Below are 17,590 nucleotides of genomic sequence, written 5' to 3' on the forward strand. Positions count from 1 at the left end.
CCTAGAAAGCTCCCTTGTGCCCATTTTCAATCAATGACCCTTCCACCCACCTCCGCACTCTTCCCCCCTATTCTATTACTATCGATCAGTTTTGCCTATACTTAAACTTCATGTAAGTGGACTTATGTTTGGTTGCTTTGATTTAACATCATAGTTGTGATACTCATTTGTATTGTGTGTAGCAGTAGTTCATTCATGTATGTATCTGTGTGTTATTCCATTGCATGGATATACTACAATTTATCTCTTCTCTAGTTGGTAGACATATTGATTGTTTCTGTATTTGCTTATTATGAATAAAGGTGGTATGCTTATTCTTATACATTTCATTTTGTGGGCATTCATTTTTCTTGGATATGTACCTAGTGGTGGAATTATTGGACCATAAAATTGGTGTGTGTTTTAACTCGTTGAAAGAACCTGTCTTCCAAAGCTGTACCATTTTATGCTACTGCCAGCAAATAATGAGTCCAGTTCTTTCACATCCTCACCAGTATTTGGCTTTACCAGTCTTTTGAAAAAATTTAACCACCTGTGGTAGATCTGTTGTAGTATCCTTGTGTGCGGTTTTTATTATATTTGTATTTATTTGATTAATGATAATGAGCACCTGTTCATATGCTTACTGGTCATTTTGGATATCCTTTTTCTAGTGGGTTGTTTGTCTTCTTATGGATTTGTAGGATTCCTTTCTATATTCTAGATATTAGTCATTTTTTACCCTTCATGGTAGCTTAAGAACTAATGAAGTCTATTTTCATCGGTCTTTTAGGGTTAGTTCTTTTGTGTCTTGTTTAAGACATTTCTGCCTATCCAAAGAATATGGAAACATCTTTGTTCTCTTTTAAAAGTATTATTATTTTACTTGTTATATTTAGCACTGTGATACATCTTAATTTTTTGTGAGTAGAGTGAGATAGGATTATGGACCAGTTATTCTAGCACCATCTGTTAAAAAGATCGTCCTTTCTTGTCTGAATTGCAATGGTGATTTATTGTAGAACAAAGGGTTGTAACAATGTATGTGCAGATCTATTTATGGACTCTCAAATAATTTCATTAGTTATTTGTCTATTCTTGTGCCAGTGCCACACTATCAATTAATTAATTATGGTGGCTTTATGTTAAGTCTTGAAATATGGTATTGTATCGGGTCTAGTAATAATTAATGTCGTTTTTAAACATTCGTTTAAAATCTTGCTTGGCGTTGACTTGTATTGACATAACCTTCAAACACGTGATATCTACAGAATGTGTGAAGTGCAATTAACAAGTTTTGCTTGAAAAAGTTTGTGTTTGGTTTGGTTTTTGTTGCAAAACTAGGACTAAGAAGATGGCGGATGAAGAGCATATTCGGCACTGCATGCTTTACGAGTTCCAATTAGGAAGAAAAGCAAGTGAGGCTGCAAAAAACATCTGTAGTGCTCTTGGTCAAGATGCAGTTAGCGCCACAAAATGCCAGCGTTGGTTTGAGAAATTTCGCGAGGGAAATTTTTTGTTAGATGACAAGAGTGGTCGAGGCCGTGTGTCCAATTTTGATCAAGAAGCTCTTCAAGCTCTTTTGGTGCAAAATCCTCAAATTACCCAACAAGAGCTTGTGACAACTTTAAATTGTTCACAAAAAACAATTTCCAATCAATTGCGTGTACTTGGCAAAGTCCAAAAGTTTGGAAAATGGGTTCCTCATGAGTTGACAACCGTAATCAAAGAGTCACAATTTGCAGTTCGCTCCTCTCTCATCAAAACCGTTTGCTGTTTTTAGAGCAAATTGTTACCGGAGATGAAGAATGGGTACTGTATGTTTTTTTTTTTTTTTTTTTTTTTTTTTTTTTTTTTTTAAATATATTTTATTGATTTTATACAGAGAGGAAGGGAGAGAGATAGAAAGTTAGAAACATCGATGAGAGAGTGTCATCGATCAGCTGCCTCTTGCACACCCCCCACTGGGGATATGCCCGCAACCAAGGTACATGCCCTTGACCGGAATCGAACCCGGGACCCTTCAGTCCCCAAGCCGACGCTCTGTCCACTGAGCCAAACCGGTCCCGGCAAGAATGGGTACTGTATGTTAATTTGAAAAGGCGGCCTCAATGGTTGGACAAAAGTGAGGCTCCACAGCCCACGCCAAAACCTGACTTGCATGGGAAAAAAGTTATGTTGTGTGTTTGGTGGAATTTTAAAGGAATTCTTCATTATGAACTTTTACCATCTAACCAAACCATTACAAGTGCAGTGTATAGTGCCCAATTGGAAAGGTTAGCCCAAGCTTTAAGAGAAAAAGAACCCGCGCTGATTAATCGGAAGAGCGTAATTCTTCACCACGATAACGCACGACCGCATACTGCAAGAATCACTGCTGAAAAACTGCGCCAGTTGGAATGGGAAGTTCTCCCTCAACCTGCATATTCTCCTGATATTGCCCCTTCCGATTACCATTTGTTTCGTTCTTTGCAAAACTTTCTTCTTGGAAAAAAATTTAATAATGAAGAATGCCTCAAAAATGCATTGACCGAATTTTTTGCATCAAAATCACAAGAATTTTACAACAGAGGGATTAAAATGCTTCCTGAGCGTTGGGCACAAGTAGTAGAAAACAACGGCAACTATATTGTTGATTAAAATTTTGTTGTATTGTTTAAATAAATTCGATTTAAAGTATTAGAAAACGACATTAATTATTACTAGACCTAATAAGTCCTCAAACTCTTCACTTCTTCAAAATGTTTTTGACTATTTAGATCCTTTGCATTTTAAGCTGAAACAATTTTCACACACACACACACACACACACACACACAAAGCTGCTGGGATTTAGACTGTTATTGCATTGAATCTATGATTTAATATGTGGAGAATTCACTTGTTAACAATAGTGAGTCTTTTTATTCATAATCATGGTTTAACTTTATTAATTTGGATCTTCCTTAATTTTTCTCAGCAGTTTTTTAGTAACTGCCAGTGTCAGAGATATAGCACATTTTTCATTAGATTTACTCTGATGCATCTGAGGCTTTCTGGTTCTATTGCTTCACATAACATTAAAAAAGTTATTCTGCAATGTTTAATTGTTGATGTATAGAAATATAGTTGCTTTCTAAATATTGACCTTATATTAAGGAGTCTTGATGAATTGACAACAATTCTCACCATTTGTAGATGTTTTTAAAAAGATTTTCTACGTACACAATTATGCCACCTGGAAATAAAAATAGTTTAGCTTTTTTTTTTCTTTTTAAATCTGTATTCTCTTCCTTTTTCTCTTAATATACTGGCTAGAACTTTCAGTATAATGTTAATTAGATGTGAAGATGGTTGGTTATCCATGTCTTACAATCTCGGGGAGAAAGCAAGCATTATTTCACTATTAAGTGTGATATTAGCTCTAGGGTTTTTGTAGATAATTCTTTATCAGTTTAAGAAAGTGTTCCCCTCTCTTCCCATGCTGAGAATTTTTATAAACAGATACTGAACTTTATTAAATGCTTTTTAAACTCCATCTAATGAGACAATTTTATGATTTTTCTCCTTCCTGTTATTATGGTGAATTATATTGATGTATTAAAAAAATTTAAGCCATCATTGCATTACTGGAACAAATCTCATTTGTCATAACATAGTATCTTTTTAAAATATTTATCTGGATTTGATAATATTTGTTTAGGATTCCTAAATCTGTTTTTATGAAAAAATAGTTTTTTCAAGGAATTTGTCCATTTCTTCTTGAGTTATCAACTTTATTGACATAAAGCTAATAATATCCTTTATTTTTAATGTCTTTTTGACCTGTAGTTATGTCTCTTGTTCCTAATATTGGTAATTTGTATTCTTTATCTTTTTTTCCCTCTGGTCAGTCTTGCCTAATAACACCTATCAATTTTATTTATTTACTATTATTTTTAAGAGAACTTTCCTTTCTTTTTGAAAAATAAAAAATTATCACTGATATATATTGCCAACTCTTGTTTATCTGTATTTGACTTATTCATGTTACAGATTATCCAAGGAAATTTTTTTTTGTAAGTCTTTTCTTTTTTAAAAAAATTTTTATTATTGAAAATATTACATATATCCCCCATAGTTTCCCGTTGCCCCCTTCTAAGCACACCCCCTCTTCCCACCTATCAATTTTATTAATATTTTCAAAGAGCTAACTTGGTTTTGTTTGGGTTCCCCTTCTGTATATCTGCTTCCTCTTTAATTGATTTCTAATCTGTTTTATTTCTACTTTTTTGCATTTAATTTTGCTGTTCTTTCTTTTGCTTCTTGAAATAGACTAGTAAGTATTTTGTTTGGGACATTAGCTTTTTTTACTACATGATACTTTATCAGTTATAGAAGATAATATTGAACTACTAAAACAGTACTTTTCTATGAACTTCCTATTTCCCCTCTTCAAATAAATATATTGCATAATATATGTTTTTGAAGTATGATCCTTCTTAGCCATTGTGGTGGTATGCTTTGCAAATAGGAATAAAATATTTTTATTTTACTAAGTATGAAGAATGAATAAAATGTCTAACAATAGATAAGCCAAATGTTAAAGCCTTTCAGTCTGACTCCCACATACTTATAAATAAGAATGTTTATAATTCTCTAAAATTTTATAAGTAGTGAAATTGTGTTTTGAGCTAATTTAAATAAGTGACATTGAGACACTCAGGATTTTTGTGTTTGCTTTTTCCCTTTAGGAAGCTGCAGTAAAGGAAGATGAAGAAGAAGTTTCTGACAAAGGCAGTGATTCTGAAGAAGAAGAAAATAGAGACTCCCAGAGTGAAAAAGAGGATGGTAGTGACAGAGACTCTGATAGAGAGCAAGATGAAAAACAAAACAAAGATGATGAAGCAGTAAGACTTAGGGGTTTAAATAATTGGAATTATAATTCAGATGATAATTTTGGTTTTTGTTATTGTTTATTTGCTTGCTTCTTTACTTGTCAGTTTGCTTCCAGTATATTTTATAATCCTGTATTGTTTTGTAGGAATGTATTTGAGGAATAGTGATCAGAATTATAAAGATATCAAAGAGAAAAGGAGAGGGATAGATAGAAACATCTCGGCTGCCTCCTGCACACCCCACACTGGGGATTGAGTTTGCAACCCAGGCATGTGCCCTGACCAGGAATAGAACCAGCGACCTTCTGTGGCATGATGCTCAACCAGCTGAGCCATACCAGCTGGCTAATTTTCTTAAAGCTTAGATTGCTAAGTAGATTAGGATCTGAGTCTGAAGTGACTTTAGTTTTTTCTCTTAAAGCAATTTTCAGTGCTGGAGATGACTACAAGTGTGAGTAAAGAAAAGTGGGTTATAAAATAGGTAGCTTACTTGGAAGAGTCTCTCAGAAGTTCAATGTAATGTTTAGGGTAAAGAAACATTACTGTGAACTCTAAAGTCAAGAGGTTGGTTAAGGGAAATGCTAACATTTATAGAAAGCCACTTTATTTGAAGAGGTATATTAGGCATTAAGGAAAGGGGAGTTTCTAAGCAATTTATTAAGATTGTGAGGTTATAGAGAACAGAAAACAAAATCTCATGGCATGGCATTAAGTTCCACTTAATTTATGGGAGGACAATAGGAAAGAATATTTGGTGGACACATAATGGTCATTACAAGTTGCCTTTAAATGATCTCTAACAGATCAGCTGTTTTCTTTATGTTTGTGTTGTTCTTTTTGATCTGGCCATTTATCTAAAATAAGTGGTTTAGGAGAGAAAAAGAGATTCCCTGAAGGCAAAAATAAAGGGCAAGGGTAAAAGTAACGGAAATAATGTATTTGCTCTTGGGAGTGGTGGAAAAAAATAAGGATGATTGTTTTTTGTTTTTTAAAAAACACATATTTTTATTGATATCAGAGAGGATGGGCTGCCTCCTGCACGCCCCCCACTGGTGACGGAGCCTGCAACTCAAACATGTGCCCTGATAGGGAATCAAACTGTGACCCCCTAGTTCACAGGTCGACACTCAATCACTGAACAACACAGGACGGGCCATACTTAGGGAATTAAGCTGATGGTCAGAAAATTAAAACCTAGCAAAGAAATTATCCCTAGCCTTGCTTTGAGAAAGAGTTTATATATTCCTTTCTGAGTCTATAAAGGTTAGAAGAGTTAATTCTTAGGATTCGAGTCTCTTCAGATGACCAAAAATACATTCATTTACTTGACAAAAATGATACAAATAAATAATTATTTATTATGTCATATTCCAAGCACTACATTAGATGACAGGAGGGCAAAGTCAAATGTGAAAGTTTCTGCCCTTGAATGAGAGTAGGGTAGTGGGCAAGGCAGGTAAACAGACATTAGAGTGCAAAAGAGATTATGCACATTTAGAGCAGGGTGCAGTTATAGCAGCAAGGAGAGAGCAGAGAGAAATTTGTGAAATTCAGGGACTCATACTTTAGGCTTTAGATGCTCCTGAAAGAATAACGAGTAGGGATTTGCCAGGTAGAGAAAGGGGAAAACAAAAATGGAAACGGTGTAGGAGACGTGAAGTAGCTTTGTGAGTTCAGAGAAGTCTAGGTAGTTTGAAATGACTGTAATAAAGAGTGCCAGGGGGAAGGCAGTGATAGGAGACTGTAGAGATGGGCCAGGCCAGATTGTGAACGGAACTGTAGTCAAAAGCTAAATGGGTTAGATTTGTTGCATGAAAAATAGTATTGTAAGTTTTGAGCATGGAAATGATCAGATTTGTCTGATTGAACTTAGCAGTAGTTAGTGTTTTCAGGAATAATCCTATGTAATAAAAGGCTAACATGTAAATTGTCCCCTCAACCAGGAGTTCAACCAGGGGGTGAAGCTGGCTAGCCAACCCCCTGTGGCCCTTTCCTCGGCCAGCCCGGCCCGATCTTGGCCCTGATTGGGGCAGATGTCCAGACACCACTTGTGCATGAATTCATGCACCGGGCCTCTAGTTTAGAATAAGATGGAAGCTCCTCAAAATGATTGAAAACATACTTGATTTCATTTAATTTTTATTTTACTAGGAGTGGCAAGAATTACAACAAAGTATACAGCGAAAGGAGAGAGCTCTACTGGAAACCAAATCAAAGATAACACATCCTGTTTATAGTCTTTACTTTCCTGAGGTGAGTTACACATGGTCTAATGCTCCTTACTCCATTCACTTACTCTTCATATATTTTTCAGTTGCCATTTATCCTTTTGTGGTGGGTAATAGTCAGATGTGCTAAATGCAGTCTATTCTTGATAGGCCTCATTTCTGAGGCATATATTTCTTTTTTTTAGGTATGTTTTTATTGATTACAGAGAGAGGATGGGAGAGGGAGAGAGAGAGAGAAACATCAGTGATGAGAGAACCATTGATCGGCCACCTCCTGCACACCTCCTATTGGGGATCAAACCTGGACCCCAGGCATATGCCCTGACAGGGTATTGAACTATGAAGGATATATCTCTATATGAATTCTGTATTTAAAAACAGGATTGTTAACTTTTTAAGAATTTTTGTGGTTTACTGTGCATGTGTGCAGATTACTAAGGGTTGTGCTTTATGATGATTTCTCATTAGCAGTTCAGGCAGCTACTAATACAAATTCAAATTTTGGCTCTAACTATGTGGCTATTGTAAATCTTTCGCTTCTATCAAGTTTTAAGTAGGATGAAGGTTCTTAAAGTTTTCTCATGGGCTTTCTCTGTCAGTCCTTTACTGGCCACCTGGAGCTACTAGATTTGCTGTGGTCCCAGTAATTGCCTCAGTCTTTGGCAGTTGTGGGACCAGCTAAAGGTCAGTAATTGTGAGTGTGGCTGAGCCCCTGGCTCTGGACAGGTCATTGCAGTGCAGCTTGTTCCCTTGTTCTTGTTTACTTTGTGCTTGAGGCTTGCTCAACTTTTGATCTCCTTAATAGGCTATATTTGCCTTTCAAATGTGCTTGACATTTCACTGCTGTGGATGATTCTGTCTGTGGCTTGAGGTCAAGAACTAGTTGCCTCAGTCATGAAGGCTGTTCCACAGACTGCCTCACAGCTTTGCCACAGAGCCTTTGATTTACCAACCATGTTTGGCAGGTGATTAACAGCAGAAGCATGTTAACTTTGCTTTCTGCTCTAGAATGTCAATGCAGAGTTGCTGGGGGCTGCTGAAAGCAAATTCCTAAGTAATAAACTTGTCGCTCGGACAGACTTTTCTTATGGCTTGGTGAGATGTCAGCCCAGGATTCCATTTTAATGGGCACGCTGATCCATGGCATGTCCTGAACTGTTAGGGCATTTTTCCCATTGCACTGGTCGTCTGCCAACCACAAGGCTCCTGAAATCAAGTGAATAAATTCACTCAGTGATTCATTTTTCATGGGATTCTATAAGCTGCATAATTTTTATCCTTGTAACAGTTTCATTTTAGACCATGCTTAGTTAACAAGCAAAATATTCATTTCACTTTCTTAGAACATTTTAGCAGTAAAAATACCTTTTTCCCAATTTAATCTGCATCTGCATGTTAAGCACCTCAAAGTACCATTTATCAAATAAAATTTATTTAGGACTTTTCTAATGTTTACCTGTCTACTTCCCAAGTATCTACCCAACTACCCTAACTACCACACTACCCACTGAAAGATTTATATTAGTAATTGACTTACATGTTATTGAAACTCATTTCCTATATTTAATATGTTAAGAATGGTTGGGAATCACATACAACAATTTTGTTTAAGATGCAAATAACTCTGAGTAGAGTATCTTTTCCACTTTCACCTTGAGCATCAGAGTTTAGGCACAGGTGCCTTGCCACAGATTGACATTCCCTTACTTCTTAATAAATATTCTGAAATGAGTCTCGTTTTAATAAGTAGCCTTGGATAGGCATTCTCCAAGTGGAGAAGTAAAGAAGAAATGCATGTTCTTGAACATATCTCTGTGCTTCTTATGTTACATGCATGTTCTGACAGTGAATTGTCACAACTACCTAAATAACAGAGGCCTTTACTTCACTTCATTAATAATCATAACTTATTTATTGCAGTCTTAATGCTAGACATTCTAACATATTTTACTTGTATAATCTCAGTTCATCTTGACTACACAGCCTGAGGTAGGCACTCATCATTTAACAGAAGAGAAAGGCAATGGTTAGAGAAGAAATAATTCAGGTCTGTGTGGCTTTAAAATATAATTGACAAACTGCAGTGTGCAGACAGATCTACTTCCCTCCCACTCTTGTGAATGAAATTTTATTTTAAATGTTTTACTGGAACACAACCACGTTCATTCTTGTCCTGCTACAATGGAAGAGTTGAGTAGTTAAAACAGACTCTGTGGCCCACAAAGCCCAGGAATTAACACTCCACTTTCAGGCAATTATGTTTTTACCCACTTTGTGTGTGCAGAACACACAGACAAACCTTTATACATACACATCTACCTGTTGTGGTCATCCTAACCCTCAGGTTAAGCTGAGGATGGGTTAATCATGTACTTGTGATTTATTTATTCTGCTTACTAATGTTGAATTACTTTGTTGTTAAAATCATTTAAACAAAAGAGCTTTTAATTTTAATGCCTCATGGTTAAAATAAAATGGAAAGTGCAAGTGATTTTGGCTTAAACACAAACATTTTTCCTATGATACTTCAGTACTAGTCAAAGGTTATTTTTTTAGCCTTCCTTTGGATGATTGAGAATTTAGAATAGTCTGTTGTTGTTTTGGTTATATATTTAGAATATTCTATAATTTATTTTATTGTTGGCTCCAAAATGTTTAAAGCTATTTTATAAAGATATCTTTCCTAAGCAGATGACTAAACAATCACTGATGTACTGTAATATAGTGATGGTAACTGAGCAGACTGGAGTTCAGTACTTCCAGGCTGCTTTGTCGTCCTTTTTTTTTTTAAGTTTTTCTATCTCTGTTGGTTCTCTCTGATGTCCCTGCTATGCTTTCTGGTGCCAGGTGTTTTTTTTCCCCCCCAGTTCCTTTTCTGTTCCTAATCTTTTATGAAGTACACTAAAAATGCTGAACTTATTAATATGAAGTCATGTGCAGTGAAAGGTATAAGTAGACTCTTAGATTTCAAGGTGGTCTCTTATGAGTAACGTATTTCAATTTATTGATTTCTCATTTGGTTGCCAAAGTCTCTTTCACTCCTACTTTCTGACTTTTGCTTATTATTAGCTGAGATTTCTAAGATTATTTGCTAGATGCTTTTGTAATAGTTTATACTGTTTCCTTTTTTAGAATATTTTCTTTTTTTAGTTTTCTTAAGATTAATCAGGGGTTTTTAATACAGAGGCCCATTGATAGGGCATAAGGGGCCATTGGAAATCCCAAACTTCGATACATAATTCTTTTGGAGAGCAGATCTACAAATGAATAATAAAAAATTTTTTTGTTCAGTAAATATTTGTTATACATCTATTTTGTACAGTACAGCAATGAATAAAATAAGGATAATGCCTCTTAATTGAAACAAGGCAAAACTCTAGTTCTTTCTGATTATTTATATTCTTTTTTTTTTGTTCTGCAGGAAAAACAAGAATGGTGGTGGCTTTATATTGCAGATAGGAAGGAGCAGACATTAATATCTATGCCATATCATGTGTGTACACTAAAAGATACAGAAGAGGTAACAATCCAACAATAGTATTTTAGTTTTTATAAATGTACAGCATCTCATCATCATGCTGCTTCATAAAACTTGTTTTTAGAAAACAGTTTATCATATTTGGCTTATTGCATTTTAAGATATTTTAAACTATTCTCTGATGTCTACTGAGGGAAGGTCATTTAAAATGTATAAAGTTTGAATGGCTAAGGTAGACAACTTGGTCAGTCTTTGAAAAAACTTGTTTTCAACTTATTTTTGGAAGTTTTCACTGTGTCTAAGAATGTATACTTTTTCTTCTCTCTAGATTTCATTGTATTGTACAAAAATGTATGATTTTTTTTATTCTCATTGGATTAGTGCTAAGATATATACCTTTCCTTGAAACAAATGTAAGAATGGGTGATTAGATTTTTAGTGTGGAATTTTTGATTATATAGCATTGGCCAATGTTGTGATGAACCTGTTTTACCTCTTGGGAATGCTTTTCTTTTTTATTCTTCATTTTTCCCCTCTACTCCTCACCCATGGAGTGAGAATATTTTTCCATTGCTTTTTAGAGAGTAGAAGGGAGGGCAGAGGGAATAGAGAGAGTAAAGAGTAACATCGATGTGAGAAAGACACATTGATTGGTTGCCTCCTGCACACACCTTAACTGGGGTCTGGAATGAAACCTGCAACTCGGGTACATGCCCTTGACTGGGAATTGAGCCTGAGGCCCTATGGTATGCAGGCTGGAGTTCTAACTACTGAACCACGTGGGCTAGGGCTAGTTTTGTTTTTAAATTCAGGATATAGTCAAGGATCATGTAATATGTTTGGTTGTCATTCTTCTTTAGAACACTTCCTTGGCCTTTTTCTTTTTCAGTTTTTTTTGCCATTGATATTTTTGAAGAGTTTAGACAAGGCATTTTGTATACTATCCCTTCGTTGAATTTGTCTCATTAATTACTCATGGTTATATTCATTTTAAATATTTTTGGCCAAAATACTAGTACTCAGATGCTGTAATCTTAGTGCATCACATTAGGGGCACAAATGTATCAGTACTTCCCATACTGCTGATATTATGGTTGATCATTTAGTTAAGGTTTTTCTCTCTTGTGAAAGCTATTTTTTTTTTTTTTCCTTTCTTTAACCTGGGGGCGTGATACTTGGGTACCATGTTACTATCCTGTTCTCCAACATACATTGATGATTCTTGCATGCATCAATTTTTACTATGCTGGTTGTATTCAGTGTAGTTTTAATGAGTGAATCTGAAGATTGAAAATCAGGGTGTTTGAATTGTATTTCATTTTGTATCTGTTTGTGACTATTCTTTTTTGTCAGGTTATTGGTCTTTTAATTGGTTTTAGATTTTTTTTTTAATGTTATGAAAACAGCTCTTTTTATATGTATTGCAAATGTTTCTCCCCAGTTTGTTTTACTTTTACGATTGTTTTTACCAAGCAAAATTATACATATTTGCTTACCCATTTATTTATTTGGAATTTTTAAATAATGAGATTGAATAATTTTTCTTTTTAGGTTTTTGTATTTTAGTTGCTAGGAAGACCTAACTGTGAGGTCAATAAAAAAATAAAAATAAAAGATTCTCCCATCATATTTTTCTAGTTTGTATTAATGGCATATTGTTAAAGATTTTAAAAATAATTTTTAAGTAGATTTTTAGAGAGAGAGAGGGAAAGGGAGACATAGACATCAGTTTGTTGTTTCATTTATTTAAGCATTCATTGGTCGATTCTTGTATGTGCGCTAACAAGAGATCGAACCCACAACCTTGATGTATCCTCATGATGTTCTAACCAACTGAGCTACCCAGTTGGGGCTTGATGGCACATTTCATATATAATCTTGCCTACAAAATCTGAATTTTGGAGATTGGAGGCAGATAGCCAGAAATCCCAAATGTTATTTTAAATATACTTCCTTTGTCCAAATAGAATTGAAACTTCTAAGACTTTGTAACTCTGTTTTTGAAGTTTATGATTTGATAGGAAATAAAATATCTTCTTGACTTTTAAGGCATTGAGCATTTGTAAAGGAAAAACACAACTTCTGTGTTTCTACTTTACTCAATCACTTTACTAACAACCTCACAACACTTCTGACACAGATGTGTTGGTTTGCCCCCAACACCAAACAATTCTTTGTCATAGCTGCTAAGTGTCCTATAGTTTAACTAAATGCTGACACTATCTAGCTGGATAGTGTCAGATCTCACAGGCTAAGCTCAGTCCCACAAGACTGCTGCCCCCCACTTTCCCACTTCAGGTGCCACTCATAAGTCCCAAGTTGTCACCTGCACTTCTCACCAAATGGCTAAAAATCAGGGTCGCATTACTCCCTCCCTAGGTTCAGTAATTTTCCAGAATGGCTCACAGAACTCAAGGAAACACGTGGACCATTTTGTTATAAAAAAATATGATAAAGAATATAAATGGACGTCCATATGCAAGAGTTACATAAGAAAGGTTTGTGGGAAGAAAGGAGCTTTCAAGCTCTTTCTGAGTATACACTCTCCCAGCACCTCCATGTGTTGACAATCTCGGAAGGTCTCTGAACTTCTTGTTTGGGAATTTTTATGTAGGCTTCATATCATGTATGTGTGATTGATCATTAACTCCATTTCCAGCCCTTCTCTGGAGAATGGGGTGGAGGACTGAAAGTTTCAAGCTTCTCTAATCATGGCTTGTCTTTCCGGTGACCACTTCTTACCTAGGAGTCCGCCAGAAGTCACCTCATTAGAACAAAACATTGTGATCACCCAGGAAATTCCAAGGGATTTACGATCCAGGATCAGAGAGCAAATATTAGAACAAAAGATATTCCTACTATGCTTGTCACTTAGTAAATTATAGGGATTTGAGGAGCTCTGTGCTAGGAACCAACAGCAGGGACCAATATATTTATATATTCTATTATTTTACAACATTTATCTTAGAAATAAGTAAATTTGGCAAGAATTATTACCTTTCTGGTGAAGTCTTTATTTCAGCATTTCATTAATTTTACTTTTATATCCTACCTACTTCATTTCTTCAAGTTGTCAGGGTGTGATGGTCAACAAAGAACTTTGTTGCTTTAAATATACTTTCTTAAATTATGGCGATACAAATTAACCCTATTTGTCTAATTTTATTTCCTTTTATATAGTGTATATATAATGTATGACATAAGTATATATATATTTGCTATTAGAACTTTTGTAGCATTTTTTAGGCTGTCATGTGAGTACACACCTAGCTATTAAATACTCTGGTGAAGGAATTTTAGGAGTGCCGTGGTGTTTTTTCCATTCCTCAAGATACAGATTTTAAGTGCTAATTTTTCTTCCAGGTGGAACTGAAGTTTCCCGCACCAGGCAAGCCTGGAAATTATCAGTATACAGTGTTTTTGAGATCAGACTCCTATATGGGTTTGGATCAGATAAAACCTTTGAAGGTAAGAATAGTGACTCTTCAGTAAATGTGGTTGTTTATTTGAAGAAGTGCTTAATATACTAGGGAAGCATTTCTAGTTTTAAAATTTAGAGTAATGGAAAAAGAGTTCATCTCATACTTTATATATGATACATTTGATGGACTATTTTTTCAGTAATAAACCGAATTTGATGAGTTAAAGGGATGTTAATGATTTAGAAGTTAGATATTATTTACTGTAGTAATTTAGAATCTTGACTATAAATTACTTAAGTGATACCTTTTAATGTGCTGTAACTTTATAGGGGTTCTGTTTTCTTTAGAAAAATGGTATGTGTTTTCCTGCAGATTCTCTTGGCCTGTTTATTAATTTTCTTTGTTTTAAAGGTTATTTAGGTTACTGTAATAGGGAAAATGCTCATTTTATCAAAAGGAAGGGGATCTCAATACACAAGGGTGTCATCCTTGAGTTTTATGGAGGTGATGAGGAGAGGTGGAGATAGTCCTACCTTGGCTCTGAGAGGGCAGCAGATCCTTTACACTTAGCCATCTCCCAGAACACAAAAGAAGGGAAATTTCTCAACTGGGTTGCTCAGATAAAGTTCAACATTGTCAAAATAAAGTATGTAAAACATTTAGCACAGAGACTTAGAGCTCATAGTGGCAACTTCTAAGTGACAGCAATTGTGAGGAATAAACAGAACAGTAAAAGCTACCCTTTAAAGACTCCATCACTAGGAGTTTCCTCATGGACAGCTGTTCCATATCCATTTTTTGAATATTCTAGTTCTGTGAAATATGCCATTGATATCTTGATAGGAATTGCATTGATTCTATAGATTTTTTTTGTATGGACATTTTAATGATGTTAATTCTTCCTATTTATGAACATAGTATATGCTTCCACTTAATTTGTATCTTTAGTTTCTTATTAATTTTCTGAGTCAGGTCTTTTACATCCTTGGTTAAATTTATTCCTAGGTGTTTTTTTATTTTTTTTTATTTTTTTATGCAATTGTAAATGGAATTGTTTCCTTAGTTTCCCTTTCTGATGATTCATAATTGTTATATAAAAATGGTGTTTATTAATTTTGAAAGTAATTTATTCTTTAGCATTTTAGAGCGTACACTCTGTGTAAGTGTCATTTGAACCACACTCCCCTTAGTCTTTACTATTTCACTGCAGGTTTTTTTGAAAGCATTCTGTTGGCTTAGGAAGATTGTGCTGCATATCATTTCATATGGACTAGAGTCCCAGAGTACAGGGAGCCAGTAAAGGCACGCTTCTTTTCCCACAGGGTACCATATGTCTTTCCATTGGCTGTAGACTTTAACTTCATGAGTCTGGCGGCTACAAAATACATCTTTGAAAGTCACATTTGAGTTTTTTCCTCTCAGCAAAAAACATGAAGACATCACGCATTGTTCTTGCTCAGGAATCACAATTATTAATCTTTCATGCCACAGAATAAATAGTATAGCTTTTATAAAATCAAACTATCAAACAGTTAGAAATTTAACTACATTTACATGTTAGTGGACTTACCTTCTTATTTTTGGGATGAATGAATGTTCTAAATGAATACTTCAAATTTAGAGCTATGACCATAAAATCTAGTCCTATATAATAAAAGCCTAATATGTTAAATATATTGGTCCATTCAACCAATCTTAATGTGATATGCTAATAATATGCTGAGGCTGCTCAACCACTGGCTATGATCTATGACCACCAGAGGGCAGATAGTTGACTTGTCAACCAGTCAGTATGATGTACACTGACCACCAGGGGGCAGATGCTCTTGACTGGTAGGATAGCTTGCTGCTGGGGTCCAGTCGATTGGGATTGAGCGAGATGGGCTGGACATGCCCTGGAGTCCTCTTGTGGTCCCTCCCTGTTTGGCCAACTTCTTGTGTCCCTCTCCAGCTCTGATCATGCATCGGTGGGGTCCCTTGGCCAGGCCTATACCCTCTTGCAATCCGAGACCCCTTGGGGGATGTTGAATAGCTTGGTTTGGCCCTGTCTCTCAGGCTAGGCCAAGGGACCCCAGTGGTGCATGAATTCATGCATTGGGCTTCTAGTTATTTATAAATGCTTTGGTCAAAGATTTCTTTTTACCAGTTATGCCTATCAACATTTCTGTTGACTACATTTAATTCTTCTTTATAGTTGGAAGTTCATGAGGCTAAGCCTGTGCCAGAAAATCACCCACAGTGGGATACAGCAATAGAGGGGGATGAAGACCAGGAGGACAGCGAGGGCTTTGAAGATAGCTTTGAGGAAGAGGAAGAAGAAGAGGAAGATGATGACTAAGCAGGACTACAAATGGACCATATTTGCACATGTTTGCAAATTTTTGCTGTTTTGGAAGTGTATAATAAACCAGAAACAGTGCAGAACTGATGTTGAGGGAGGTATTCTTTCCTAGAAATGGGTGCATAATATAACTTAGGCAGTGCTGGTGCCTTGGTACAGTCTGAAAAATGCGTAAGGCTTGTGAAGCCTTTCAAGTATGGGAGGGTGCATTTACTTCATCTGCAAACGATAATAAACCCTTTGTTGTAACGTCCAGAAGTGTGGGCTATGTATTATCTGATCAATTTATGGTCCCAGTAAAAGAAAAAGTACATGAAAAACAGTCTATAAATGAGCAACTTCTTTGTTCAGTTTTAGTTTTAGCAAACATTAAAGTATGATAAACATCACAACTATGTTTTAAGTAACATCTGCTCAAATTTTAATCTTGGTAAGCACTATCATTCATTTATTGACATTTTGCAGTGATACAAGATTATTTATCACAGTTCCATTTATAGCTTTAAACTTTTTATTTTTAGCTGTCATCATAAGTTGGCATTCGCTCACATTCCACATTAAATAGAGGGCTACATTTTGGGATTTTCCTTTCTTAATTTCCCAGAGTTAACAGACAGATTATAAAAATGGCTTTTAATGGCTTAAAACATTTTTAAGCCTCTGAGCAGATCAATGCAGGATCTAGTTCTTTTTGTAAGCTATAGATCTAAAAATGATGTGGGACCATATGTTCTCTGATGTGGTGACTTACGTTAATAAACCTTTTTTTAAAAGGTTCATTATAAAAGCTGAAACACATTCTTAGCTTTTAATCTACCTGATTCTATCACAAGCCTTTTAAGGAAAAAAAATATATAAATGCAAAGGAGGCATTTTTTGTATTCATTTTGGACTCCTGTCAATAAAATAGAAGTTTGACTCGTTTTACGTTTGTAATGGTGTGTGTCTTTTTACTCCCAGAGAAAGGATATGATAGGATAATTCTTTTATTTTCTAACTAAAAATTTAATATTGTACATTACTGCTGAAGTGACTGCTCTTTCTATAGACCATAGAAAAAACCATGAATGGGAGGATTTTTCCTCTCACACTGCATCCTAGAAGGAGAGTGCTTATAAAGAGTATGAATATATATGTGATGAATCGTTGAAGGAAGACGAATATTTTTATGACTAGGTATGGAGGCAGCTTAAGTTCCTGATATTACAGTACTGATTGTAATAATACTCTCCTATCAAAAATCTTCATAGGCCAAAGTACTATCAGGATACTAATTTGCAACCTTG

At 35.3% G+C, this 17,590-nt stretch overlaps 1 protein-coding gene across 3 annotated transcripts in view; it reads left to right on the forward strand.

Moving 5' to 3' along the window:
• The window catches only part of SEC63 (SEC63 homolog, protein translocation regulator), a 57,560-nt gene extending 40,332 nt beyond the window's left edge, over positions 1 to 17,228 (forward strand). For 2 of the 3 annotated variants that reach the window (XM_036415448.2, XM_036415450.2), the window contains 5 exons: positions 4,692 to 4,847; positions 6,987 to 7,088; positions 10,485 to 10,583; positions 13,905 to 14,009; positions 16,158 to 17,228. In XM_036415448.2, coding sequence (XP_036271341.1) covers positions 4,692 to 4,847; positions 6,987 to 7,088; positions 10,485 to 10,583; positions 13,905 to 14,009; positions 16,158 to 16,301 — 606 coding nt within the window. In that variant the 3' untranslated portion in view covers positions 16,302 to 17,228. The remainder of the gene's footprint in view (positions 1 to 4,691; positions 4,848 to 6,986; positions 7,089 to 10,484; positions 10,584 to 13,904; positions 14,010 to 16,157) is intronic. The other variant, XM_036415449.2, reaches the window with a different exon arrangement.
• Positions 17,229 to 17,590: the final 362 nt, after the last annotated feature.

The sequence above is a fragment of the Pipistrellus kuhlii genome, unplaced genomic scaffold (assembly GCF_014108245.1).
Source record: "Pipistrellus kuhlii isolate mPipKuh1 unplaced genomic scaffold, mPipKuh1.p scaffold_m20_p_5, whole genome shotgun sequence".
NCBI lineage: Eukaryota > Metazoa > Chordata > Mammalia > Chiroptera > Vespertilionidae > Pipistrellus > Pipistrellus kuhlii.